Source organism: Astyanax mexicanus, chromosome 24 (assembly GCF_023375975.1).
Source record: "Astyanax mexicanus isolate ESR-SI-001 chromosome 24, AstMex3_surface, whole genome shotgun sequence".
NCBI classification, from domain to species: domain Eukaryota; kingdom Metazoa; phylum Chordata; class Actinopteri; order Characiformes; family Acestrorhamphidae; genus Astyanax; species Astyanax mexicanus.
The window spans coordinates 14287024-14300748 of record NC_064431.1 but is presented as its reverse complement, the minus strand read 5'-3'; the positions used below and the strand labels follow the sequence as shown (position 1 = coordinate 14300748).

The 13725-nt window shown below is 40.0% G+C and overlaps 1 protein-coding gene across 4 annotated transcripts in view; it reads right to left on the bottom strand.

The window, feature by feature from the left end:
- The window catches only part of atg7 (ATG7 autophagy related 7 homolog (S. cerevisiae)), a 157206-nt gene that overhangs the window by 62849 nt on the left and 80632 nt on the right, over positions 1 to 13725 (bottom strand). For all 4 annotated transcript variants that reach the window (XM_049471600.1, XM_049471602.1, XM_007248300.4 and 1 more), the window contains one exon: positions 5754 to 5834. In XM_049471600.1, coding sequence (XP_049327557.1) covers positions 5754 to 5834 — 81 coding nt within the window. The remainder of the gene's footprint in view (positions 1 to 5753; positions 5835 to 13725) is intronic.

Here is a 13725-nt window from a genome sequence, read left to right as displayed (position 1 = left end):
AGCTGTAGACATATATGTTTATCATTACGAGAAAACAGGGAAAGCCCATGTCCGAAACAGGCAAGGAACAGGAAAAGAGATCTCAACAAAGAGAAGAGCTCACAAGGTTGATTGTACTGTAGGTAACGGTAGGTAGGTAATGGTTTGATAATTTTTTTTAAATTTAATTTTACTCTTTCTTGTTGGTTTGCTGTGCTTAAAACAATCACGCATGACGGAACTGTAGTGAAGTGAAGTGAAGGAACTGTAGGGACAGTAGCGTAACAGTAAACAATGGTTGCAAAGTATGGGGGCTCTGAGTGGTCCAGCATTCTAAAGAGCTGCCACTATAATCAGGAGATCGCTGGTTTTAATCCAGGTCATGCAGTTTGCCATCAGCTGCCGGAACCCCGAGGGAGGGTAGATGGTGCTCTTTCCCCCTCATCATTCCTAGGTAAATTTGATTATGCACCTGTGAACTGATGTATCGGAACTGTGTCGCTGTGTTTTCCTCCAAGCATGCTGTGATGCTACTCAGCAATGCTGCATCAGCGGCAGTTCAAAAAGAAGCGGTGGCTGACTTCACATGTGTTGGAGGAGGCATGTGCTAGTCTTCACCCTCCCAGTGTTGAGGCATCAGTAGTGATGAGGGATATCCAGCTGGCTAGATGGGGGGGATAATTGGCCTAGCTAAACTGGGACATAATATATTATATAATAAAAAAGGGTTGCAAAGTGTTCCTTCAATGTAATGTTGGGCTGTCAAATTGCCTGTAGTAAGGTCTAGCAATCAGTGACGCCACCTTTTCTAAACACACATTTTGGTGCATAATTCCAACAGGACAATGCTCATCCACATAATGCCGTCATCTCAGGAGCTATGCCATACACCATACACCATACATCATCATCATCATCATTATAATCAAAGCAATAGCTACACCCAGAAGAAAGTGTGGGCTTGCAATCCTATTCACAAGTAAAGAAGATAAAATATACCAAGAACAATGCATGATTGTACATTTTCCGTATTTTTTTACTATAAGGCGCATCAGATATTGAGGCGCACTAGTACGAATGCATACTTGAAGTGAACAAGGGTGTCGCTATGTGTCCCTTCTAATTCAGCAGGTCTTGCCACTGGTGGGGGTGCCCATGTAAACAAAACTGTAGTCCTGAATATCCAGGAAGTGCTGGATGTTAATCTACACAGGTTTCTCTCATGAGAACTGTTTATTTGGGTGAGTAAAGCACTTCCGTTAATTTACAGTAAGCTTAGAATTCCAGTATTATGTCCAAGGGTGAGCGCTAGCTGTGGTTAGCAAGTGCTTAGCCTGCCCCGGTTAGCAGTGCCAGCCAGCCGCGGTTAGCGCTAGTAAATGCTGCCTGATAGCGCTTAAGTGAGGAACCCTGAGTGTTCTGGTAACCCAGGGTGCTATTAGCTAGAAGTTTGTCCTATGTAGCTTATTTTAACATGGTAAACATGCAGATTACAGTCCGATATATACTCACCTCTGAACGGCAAAAAAAGCTAGCACTTAGCATGGTTAGCGGGCAATGCTTATACTGCTCCAGCCTCTGTGCTAAAGAGAAACTTCACTGAAACTCCTGTATAACGCTGTACTTCAACAGAGTGGCTTTACTGCTCCTTAATACCAGACTGGTAGAATATATACATTTGGGAAAATTTGGCTTTTTGTGCACCTTATGTCACACTTCCAAAAGTATCTGGTGTCATGATGTGGGGTGCATTTCGTTTGATGCCAGACCATTTTTGGTCTATATTACTGGCCCATTAAGGTTATATTAACACAACATTATGTTAACAAGATCCTGCCACCAGTTTTTATTAAAAGAGGACAATGCTTTTCCACATACTGCTGCCAAGTCAAGAGCTTGACTAGACAAGACACAGATGCATAATCGTAGGACACCATTAAGAGCCTCTACAACAAGTCCATGCATGTTACCTTACACACACTACTTCTCTATGTGTATAGTTTATGTTTAGTGTAGCTGCCTTGTTGTGTTGGTGTACACTGTCGTCATGTATAGAAATGTGAAGAGTGATTTTGTGCTCTGTTTTTTTTTATAGGACACCATTAAGAACCTCTACAACAAGTCCATGCATGTTACCTTACACACACTACTTCTCTATGTGTATCATTTATGTTTAGTGTAGCTGCCTTGTTGTGCTGGTGTCCACTGTTGTGTGTAGAAGTGTGAGGAGGGATTTCGTTCTCTGGTTTTTAGGCTGTTTTAACTGGTGGCAGGTTTGGAAGTGTTTTATTTCAGCAGTGCTGTGGATCTTCAGACTGGATTAGTGTTGGGAAAAAAAACACAACAAAACGGGAAAACAGAAAAGTCCCCAAATTTACAAGCGTTTGTGTGCTGAAGGCTGGATTGTTTTGTTTCCATGGTTTCCTGGTTGCACACAGCGGACAGCGGGTGCACAGCTACTAATACAGTGCTGCTGGATGGAGGCCAGCGAGGAGAGGCCGGTGCTGGACTCGCTTTTACAAAACCTTTAAAAGCTTTCAGGTCCTGCATGATGAACTGTACGGGGGGACGTGATCAGCTGTGTTAATCAGAGGCCTAGTTTATTATACAGACTGATAAAACTGAGATCAGGAGTCTGTAATATTAGAGGTAGCCCTATCATGATCATCATGTTGTTTGGAAGATATGTTGTCCCAGAATAATTGCGATAAATGGCTTTGTTAACCATTTTAAAACCATGTTATGCCACTGATAAAATGATTATTTAATAGCTTAATAATGCCATTACGCTCTTTTAAAAAGGGTGTAGCAGGAATATCATAATGAATGAACCTTTCATGTCATCCAGACTATGAGGGAACACACATAAAATCATGCAGTAACTTAACTTATATACCAAAATACCAAACCAAACCAAAAATAAAAGGCTCTTATCTGGGGTGCTGTTAACTCTGATTAACCTATTCTGTGCAACAGAGATAACTGTTGGTCTTCCTTTCCTGGGGCGGTCCTGATGAGGGCCAGTTTCATCATAATGTTTTTGTTGGTCTTTGCAACTGCACCACCATGTTTTACGTTTGGTATGATGTTCTTTTTCTGAAATGATTTGTTCGTTTTATACCAGATGGGACACACACAAAAAGTGTCCTATTTTGTGAACTGGAGACGGGTCATTGTGTTCTTTTTCTTTAGAACTCTCCCATGAAGACCATTCTGACAAGTCTCTATCTTTTTATTGAATCATTAACACTGACTTTAACTGAGATATGTGAGACCTGCAGTTCCATAATTGTTGTTCTGGGTTCTTTTTTTGACCTCCTGGATGAGTTGTCCATGCCTTTTTGGAATAATTTCAGTCAGCTGGTCACTCCTGGAAAGGTTCACCAGTGTACCATGTTTTCTCTATTTGTGAATAATATCTCTCACTGTGGATCACTGGAGACCCAAAGCTTTAGAAATTACTTTGTAACTTTTTCTAAACTTTTTGAGATCTTTTAGCTGCTTCATGTTGTCAGTCAGATTCTATTTAAGTGAATTCTTGATTATGCAGGTCTGGCAGTAATCAGACCTGATTATGTTTATTGAAACTGAACTAAGCTGTCTGAAAAAGTCTGAATAATCACAGTTAATTTATGGGGGCAAACACTTTTTCACAAAAGTCTAGAGTGGTTTGGATATTTTTTTCCCCTTAATGAATGAAATCATCATTTAAAAAGTGCTTTTTATATTTACTCAGGTTATATTTATCTGATATTAAAGTGTATTTGATAACCTGAAAAATGTAAGTATGACAAAAAGGCAAAAACAAAAGAAATCTGTAAGGGGCAAACACTTTTCACGCCACTGTATATTATTCTAAATATAAGTTCTTTACTGTACTCTACTTGTTGAGAAGTTCAGGAGAAGTCTCTCTCTCTCACACACACACACACATACACACACACACACACACACACACACACGTCCACACATGGAGAAGAGATTGAGCAGCAGTGCTCTGATTTATGGGACGTGAACTCTTCAACACCAGCGAGTCCCCGGGGAAAAAACACTTCAATCCAGCCTCTAATTACTCACATACGCCCGCCATCAACCAGCACCCACACCTAATACTCACCATATGGCTTTACACACATGTATAATTTACCCAGCAGCCCCAGAGACTGAACATGCACGCGTGGGTGTGTGTATATACATATATACAGACAGACATGTTATATATGTGTGTGTACTGTATATATTGCGTCAGTGGCTGACAAAAATGGAGGCACATGGTTTTTGGCTTCTTTCACTTTGATATTGACATGATGTGAATCTGGCAGTTGCTCTTTTATGCTGTATCAGAAATTTATGATGAATTGGCCAATAGAAACAACATAACTACAGCGTGACCAAAAAAAAAACATTCTTTTAAATGTTCTGCATTCTAGATTAATACTATTATTTAAACTATGAAAAAATATGGAATTATTTAGTAAACAAAAAAAAAAAGTGTTTAACAAACCAGAATATATTCAAATTAGCACCTCTTGCTTGGATGACAGCTCTGGATTTTCTCAGTCAGTTTTATGAGGTAGAGTCACCGGAAATGGGTTTCAGTTAACAGCTGTGCTGAACTTGTCAAGAGTTATTTACTTGAATTTCTTGCCCTCTTATTGTGTTTAAGAGCATCAGTTGTTAAGTTGTGAAGAGGTAGAGTTACAGGTATACAGTGAATAGCTATATTTGAGTAATGTTCTAATCCATATTATAAGAAGAACTACTCAACTAAGTAAAGAAAAAAATGACTTTATGAAATGAAGCTCAGTTAATTCGAAAAAAAAGCCAAGAACTTTTAAAGTATTCTCAATTGCAGTTCCAAAGACCATCTCATCCCAGATAAGAGCATCTAACAGCTTCACAGACTATTTTAGTTTAACACTTTTATTAAGTTACTACATGATTCCTTATGTGTTCCTTCATAGTCTGAATGACTTCAGTATCCATTTATAATGTAGATAAAAACACTGAATGAGAAGGTTTGTCCATATACAGATTTGACTACACATACAGCTCTGGGAAAAAATGAAGAGATCACTTCAGTTTCTGAATCAGTTTCTCTAATTTTGCTATTTATAGGTGCATGTTTGAATAAAATGAACATTGTTTTTTTATTCTATAAACAAAGACAACATTTCTCCCAAATTCCAAATAAAAATATTGTCATTTAGAGCATTTGTTTGCAAAAAAAAAGAGAAATGTCTGAAATAAAACAAAAATATGCAAAGCTTTCAGATCTCAAATAATGCCATGACAACAAGTTCATATTTATAAAGTTTTAAGAGTTCAGAAATCAATATTTGGTGGAATAACCCTGGTTTTTAATCACAGTTTTCATGCATCTTGGCATCATGTTCTCCTCCACCAGTCTTACACACTGCTTCTGGATAACTTTATGCCACTCCTGGTACAAAAAGTCAAGCAGTTCAGCTTAGTTTGATTGCTTGTGATCATCCATCTTCCTCTTGATTATATTCCAGAGGTTTTCACTTTGGTAAAACTAAAGAAATGCATTTTTTTTTTGGTCTCTTATTTTATTCAGGGCTGTATATCCATATCCCCATTTTAAATATTTTTTCTATATAATTGTTTATTTTCGTTTTTTACTGGAACGTGACAATTAATATTTATTTAATGTGCTGACTGGACCAACAGAAATGCTTAAAAAGGAAGGGAAAAAATAATAATATGGACAATATACATAAAGTAAATTACAGTGCAGTAGCAGAACTTACCACAGGTGAACAGGCCGTGCATTTGTCAAACGCCAAACTTGCAGGCAGAACATTATCAAACCTGGACAGAAAACCTCGGATCTACAGAACAAACATAAAAAAACACAAAAAATCATTTGTTTAATTTATACTTATTAACAATCCCAGTGCTGTACTCCACTAGTCAAAAAGTCAAGAAATCCATTTATTATAATTCTCCAGCAGACCACAGCGCCACCTGGTGTGCACTAATGAGACAAGCTCTTCCCTTTTTACTTTTACACCACTTTACTTTTTTTAATATAAATTAAAGTGAAATTTAAAATTCAATAAACAGTAATTGTTTAAAATACTTCTACAGTTTAAAAACAGCTTTACTAAAAGATGTATTTCCGGATTTAAAGGCACAGTAACAGAAAAAAACAACAAGTAGTTTATCCATTTATAAACAGGTTTTTGGAACATAAACCTACACAGAGGTCCAATATATAGCTGTGAACGGGGCTAAGCTACCGTAGGTTTTTCATTGGCTTGTTTAATGTTATATTCTGATGGACAGTAGGCTTTAATGAGCATTGTTTGCATAAAAAAAAAAACATGCTGTCCATTGGGTTAATCTGATTACATTGGATGCTTTTATAGGAAAATATTTTTTTCTTAGAACTGTTCATGATGAAAAGTTAATAAAAAGAGGACATTACTGAATAATAAACCTCTAATAGCATATTTGTCACACTATAAGGCGCACTATCAATAAACGCCTATTTTCTGGTCTGTTTTTAATACATAAGGCACACTAGTAACTAGTACAAAGTAGTAGAAACAAGGGTGTCGCCATGTTTTCCTTCTAAATTCAGCAAGCTAATCAAACCAAACTGTAATTCTTAAAATGAACATTTCAGACAATTCAAACGAGTGCTGGATGTTAAACAACACAGATTTCTCTCCTGAAAACTGTTTATTGGGGGGAGTTGAGTGCTTACATTTATTTACAGTAAGCTTAGATTTACAGATTTCCACTAAAGCTAGAGCATTAGCATTAGCGGCTAATCGCTAGCAACAGAGCTACACTGAGGAACCCTGAGTGTTCTGGGAACCCAGGGTGATATTAGCTAGTGGTTCATCCCACGTAGCTTGTTTTAACACGGTAAACATGCAGAATACAGTCTGATATACTCACTTCTGAGCAGTGAAAGAGCTAACGGTAAGTGCGGTTAGCTTATAATGCTAATGGTGCCCTAGCAGTGCTATCCGGGGTTAGCAGCAGGCTACAGGCTGATAAAACTCACCTCTGAATTGTGAAAGAGCTAGCGTATAGCAAGATTAGCAGCTTATGTTAATACTGCTGGAGAACTAAACAGAAACTCCCATATAATGCTGTTCTTCAGCAGAGTGGCTTTACTGCTCCTTACAACATGACTGGTAGAAGCACAAATGATTTTGGGGGAAATTAAAGGACTTTAAGTGTCTTGTCTTATAGTGTGAAAAATACAAAAAAAATATCCTAAGTATTAGGTATAAGATAAAAAAAAACAAAAACAATTAGTACAGTAAGGTGATGAAACACTGGTGTTTTCCCAGAATCTTTTTTTCCAAAAGAAAAAAAATAGCACACATTCTGCACGTCACTTCTCTCTAAGTGACGTAAACAGGATGGAAAATGAGGGAGAACTCTGTTTTTAATTACACTGCGGTGCAGTGGGCTACAGTGCCTCGGACTGAGGGGTGGGGTAGGCTGTATTTGGGGGAACTGCTCTGGGTGGGCAGGGCTGTAGTAAGGGGGGTAGGTGGGGGGGAAGCTGCTGTGCTGGGTAAATGCCAGAACACTGCTGCTTTCAGTTCTTTGGTGGACCTGCGCTTGATCTTAATTGAAAAGAGAAGTGAAGAAAGGTCCCGAGAGGCAGATAAGAAGAGCTGAGGCATCTGCCTGTAGATAGAGGAGTATCTGGAGGAGCTGATGCATTACACATCAGTAAAATAGCATGTGTGTGGGGGGAGGGGAGGGGTAATTACTGTGGTAAATGAAATTGCAGAGACTGTGTTTGAGCTTCTGTCAGATTTTCACTTTTAAATGAGCAAATTAAATTCAGTTACAGAAGCAAGCTCCACTGAAATAAATTAAGATAAATAAGGCGAATTATGTGACACTAGTAAGGAACAGGGGTGTTGTTATGTTTTCCTTCTAATTCAGCAGGTCTTATCGCTTGGTGGTGATGTGGGGGTAGGTTAACCAAGTTATAAGCTAAGTAAAAAAAAAAAGCTGTAATTCTTAAAAAAAGTCAAACGAGCACTGGATGTAAAGCTACATAGATTTCTCTCCTGAAAGAGCTAGTGCTTAAGACACTTTGTGCTAACAAACTAACTAATTCTAACCTCATCTCCTTCTTCCTCTTCTCTACTCCTCTATCCCATTATTTCCCTCTGACCTCCTTAAGGCCCTATCTATAGATGCTTTATTTTTAACTTCTATTATTTTTGTACTTAACCTCTTCTATTATTTGCACTTCAATATTGTAAGTCGCTTTGGACAAAAGCGTCTGCCAAATGTAATGTAATGTAATGTAATGTAATGCAGAGTTCATACACGTTCTAACTAATAAATTTCCATTATTTTTTCATGACTTTTCCATGTCCTTAAGGCAAATTTTCACGACTACACGATTTTTAAAACATCAGTGCTGACATGGACACTAAAACCAAAAATCAACTAAAGGTATAATAAAAAATGTATTATAGTAGGTCTAAAATGAATCAGATAAAATGTTGACACACAATCTTTAATAATAAAATGTGTATCAGATCCTGAGAGCAGACGTGTTTGTTAGCTTAAAATAGATTTTCTCCATCAATAAACAGAAACACAAAGATTTGTAGACCAAATTTCCATGACTTTCCAAAACTTTCTGGGGATTTTTATTTTTCCAAAAGTTATCCAGGCCTGGAAATTTCCACTTTCAAATTCCATGACTTTTCCAAGTTTTTCATGACCGTATAAACCCTGTAAGTGGCTTGCTATTTCAGCAGTGCTAGCCAGAGTTAGCAGCAGGCTACAGGCCGATAATACATCAGAACGTCAAAAGAGCTAGCCACTTAGCACGGTTAGCGGGTAATGCTAATGTTGCTCTAGCAGTGCTAGTCGGGGTTAAAATGAATGTGGAACAGCAGCTACAACAAAGCTCCAGTTGAAACCTACAAACTGCTAAAAATGGCTTTTCAAAATTACTTTTTGTCCCAAATCCCTTTGTAATGAATAAAGTTTTAACACTCTTCTTAAAGCTCACCTTCCGTCGTTTTTTCTTTCATTTTAAAATGTCTAGTTGTGGTCTCTAGTATGAATGAATGACATGTGAGCCGTTTTTGTAAAAAAAAAAGTGCTCAGGTGTCTCTGTATAGCTCTTTTTTAATGGACTGTTTTAGGGGTGTGTCCAAAATGACCGGATTCCAGCTTTGCTCATGAATATTCATACATGCAAACAGCATGCAAATATCTCTCCTCTGATTGGCTAGGAGCACTGCGACGCCCCTCCACCGCTCTGCCGCTCACTGCCTCCCACCTCCTAACTGATGAGCGGTGATGTTGCGTCGCTTCAGCTCCGCCTCTGGGAGTTTCTCGAGCCAAGGTGGGCTGGTCTGTGAGTTTCTGCCTACGTAGGCAGAAAGATAATTCAAAATTCACCCGTTTTTCGGAGGGGGGGAGGGGGGATTTCTTTGCTTAGCTCCTGCAGACAATGGGGGCTGCAAAACAGTTTAATGTGCAGGTGTACACATTCAACTCGGAGAGACCTACTGTATTCCACAAAAAAACAAGAAAAATCGGATTTTCGCGGAAGGTGACCTTTAAATTGAGTTCAAGTGCAGTTCTGCCTCAAAACCCACAGAGGTCGCTAATTTGTCTGTGTGTACAGTTTTCTTCTTTTAATGTTTGTTTTTTTTATTGCAAATTTAATATTGAAGACATTAAAGCTATAGAGGAACACATGCAAAATATTTTAATTATTTTCTAAACAAAAAGAATCAGAAAACAAAAAATCAGAATATGTTTTATACTTTAGATTATTTTAAGTATTGCATTTATTTTTGAGGACAAATCTGCTCAGTGTCTTTATGAGATAGAGTCACCTGGAATAGTTTTCTCAGCGTTTTGAAGGAGTTCCTGGAGGTGCTGAACAATAGCTGCTGATTTTCCATCACGCTGTGAAGCTCCAGCTCATCCCAAACCACCATTTAAATCAATGGTGATTAGGTTTAAATCAAACATTGTTTTTTCTTCTGTGCATTGTTTTACTATGTAATTCGTGTTCCTTAATTGTTTTGATGTATTTAATATTAATATACAGTGTAGAAAATAAATTAAAGAAAGAAACAAAGAAAAACATTGAATAGGAAGGTGTTCCCAAGCTTTTGACTAGTTTATAAATGATATTGCATAGTGTACACTACATCCAATCTACACACTGTTCTATTGTGCAGCAACATCTGTACAATTATGAGCTTCATGGAAGAATCACTAAGGAAATAATTTCTCTTTCCTTACACTCAAACCAGAGTCAGAGGAGTCAGAAATGTTTAATGGAATATCTTAACAAGGGAGGAAAGGGTTGTGGCTGAGACACTGCAGTACTTCTCTCACACACAAGGGGGCAATGTTGACTAACTAGAAAATCAAATAATGTAGGAGGACAGGAGGAGGGGAAAATGGAAAGAATTGGTGGGGGAGCAATCATCACACTGTGTGACATGTCTGCACATTCTGAGCTTGAACACTCTACACTATAAAAGAAAGAACACTTTATAAAAAAATAAATATTAAATAAAAACAACTTGCAATGGCCTATTTCCCATATTTCCAGGAGGTGTTGTCAGATAGTAAGTTATCAGGTGGCATCAGGAAGAGGAGTTGGGATAAATCTGGGGGCATTAGGAGGTATCAGGATGAGCAATTATTACATTGTTTTGAGGTGGCATTAGGAGGAGCATTTATCACATTCTGTGCCATGTCAGGAAGCATCAGGAGGCATCAGAGGATGTCAAGCGGAGTCAAGAGGCATTAGGAGAAGTCAGGTGGCATCAGGAGAAGTCAGGGACATAAGGATGAGCAATTATAACATTGCGTCTAATGTCAGAAAATGCTGTGGTGTTTAGAAGAGTCAATAGATATCAGGTGACATCAGTCATGAGGAGTCAGAAGGGGTTGAGAGTTTTCAGGTGGCATCAAGAGGAGTCAGGTGGAATCAGTAGTTAGAAGGCATAAGGATAAGTCAGAGGGCATTGAGAGGCACCAGGATGAAAAGTTGTTAAATGGTGTGCAATGTTGGGAAGCATCAGCATCAGTTGGAGGGAGTCAGAAGTTATGAGGTGGCATTAGGAGGAGACAGAAGGAGCAATAATCACATTCTGTGCCATGTCAGGAAGAACTGGAGGTGTTAGGGCATGTCAAAGGAAGTAAAGAGGTGTCAGAAGGAGTTGGGAGTTTTCAGGTGGCAGCAGGAGGAGTCAGGTGGCATCAGGAGTCAGAAGGACTTAGGATAAGTTAGAGGACATTAAAAGGCATCAAGATGAGCAATAACATTGTGTGCAATGTCAGGAAACACTGGGGTGGTGAGGTGTGGAGTCAGTAGTTATCAGGCGGCATCAGGAGGACTTAGGATAAGTAAGGGGGCATTGAGAGGCATCAGGATGAGCAATTATTACTTTTGTACAATGTTGGGAAGCATCAGAAAGAGCTGGAGGAGTAAGCAGTTAAAAGGCAGTATTAGGAGGAGTCAATTATCACATTATGTGCCATGTCAGGAAGCATTGGGAGGCATCAGGAGGAGTTGGGAGGCATCAGGATGAGCAATGAGGGGGTGGGGGGTTGAAGACAGTCAGAAGTTAAGAGGTGGCATCAGAAGGAGTTAGGAGGAGCAATCATCAAATCAGTCAGAGTCAGTAGGTTTCAGGTGGAGTAAGTAGAGGCAATGATCACACGCTGGTAAATGTCAGAAGGCTTCAGACAGAATCAGGAGGTGACAAGGGGGTGTCAGCAAACATTGGGTATGGCTAGAAGATGTCAGGAGGTGTGAGGAGGCCTTAAGAGGATTGAAAAGGTGTTGGGTGGCATCAGGAGGTGCTGGGAGGTATCAAAAGTATCCGAGAGATATTCGGAGGAGCTAGTAGTGTTTAGGAGATGCCAACAGGTGTCAGGAGTTGCCAGGACTTGTAGAATCGAAAGCCTGACTTATGCATTTTTTCATTCAAGTTTATATTATGTGTGTGTAAAAGCTCACATTTCTGCAATTAGATCTTCGTGGAAGAGATAATGGCAGTGTGTTTGGACCCTCGTGTGTAGCACATGCTGCTAAATGCGAAGTAGTTAATAACCCGGAGCGTTCCGCTTTGATGTCTTTGCCTTCTTAGTTAGCCCCCTGCACGCGTGCTTAAGCGTCTGTGCGAGTGTGTATCTGCACGTGCAAGTGTGTGTGTGTGTGTGTCTTATAGTGTGTTTGTCTTACTGAAACATTGCACTGAGCCTTGGCAGACAGACGGGGTCCAGAAGTCGCAGTTTCTGAAGCACAGACAGAGCTGAAGGATGCTCCAAAAAGCGAATTAAACACAAATGAAGCTGTGACGACCTTTATTGGGTTCCACTTAAGGGTACATGTTGTTAAAAACATGAATAAACATGGAACATTGTCAGTGAGGGCAAGTAGACTCAACATGCTTGAGGTTACAGCTGGGTCTGCAGATCCTGCACATTCGTACGCTGCTGATTCCTGGGTCCTCCTTCCAGTTGCGCTTCCAGTTGAATGCTGATATATCTAGTAACTGAGAAGGTCAAGGAAATGTTCCAATCTGCTGGAGGCATTTCTCCTAAACCCTTGATGTGTGTGGGTGAGCATTATCCTGCTGAAAATGCTAGTTGGCGACTCTGCCATGAGAGGCAACGGTGAGATGATAGGGTCGCCATACACAATGGCTTTCGAGAACATCACACCAGCAGGGGACATTGTGTTGCTCCAAAGCAAGGGTAGGATTGCCACTTCCCACGACACCACTGGAAACTAAGGTGATGGTTGCTGGCTGACAAACAACCTAGATTGTGGGCATTTCGTCGACAGACCACCTGGTTTCTTAGTCCAGTGATACGCCCCCTCTCAAACAAACTTGTCCACTAGGCAAAAAAATCTCCCACCAGGAGGTACACTACCAAGAAGCAGCCTCTGTTAGGCTTTTTATAGAGCAGCAGGGGAAGCACAATGTGAGGTCAGGAAGCATCAGGCAGAGTCAGTAGGTATCGGGAGGAGTTAGCAGGGGCAATCACCGCATTGTTTGCCATGCTGGAAAACATCAGGGGGCACTGGGAGGCTTCAGGGGGTGTTGGGAGGCATCAGGTGTTTTGAAGAGGTTTCAGGAGGCATCAGAAGTAGGCGAGAGATGTTAGGAGGAGCCAGTGGCTTTAGGACATTCTAGTAGGTGCCAGGTGGTGACAATAGATGTCAGGTGGCATCAGAAGGCATTAGAAGGAGAATATGTTTAGGGGTCAGGAGGAATGAGGGAAAGAGCCATCAGACAAAGTCAGTAGGTATCAGCAGGAGTAAGCAGGGACAATCACCTCCTGGAATACATCAGGAAGCATCAGGCAGAATCAGGAGGAGTTAGGGATTGTCTGGGGGAATCAGGTAGTGTTAGAAGTGTCAGAAGGCATTGGGATGATTCAGGAGTTGTTGGGAGGCATCAGGTGTTGTTAAGAGGTTTCAGAAGACATCAAAAGTAGCTGAGAGATGTCAGGAGCAGCCAGTAGGCTTCAGGAGGTACCAGGAGGTGTCACAAGGCAACAGTAGATAGTATTAGCAGGTGGCATTAGGAGGAGAAGTCCAATACTCTCTCCTCTCAAACAAAGTCTTCAACTAGGCAACATCTGGGTCTTGAATGTCTAGCAGTCTACAATCTCTCATCAGGAGATACACTACCCAGAAGCAGCCTCTGAGAGGCTTTTTTTAGAGCAGCAGGGGAA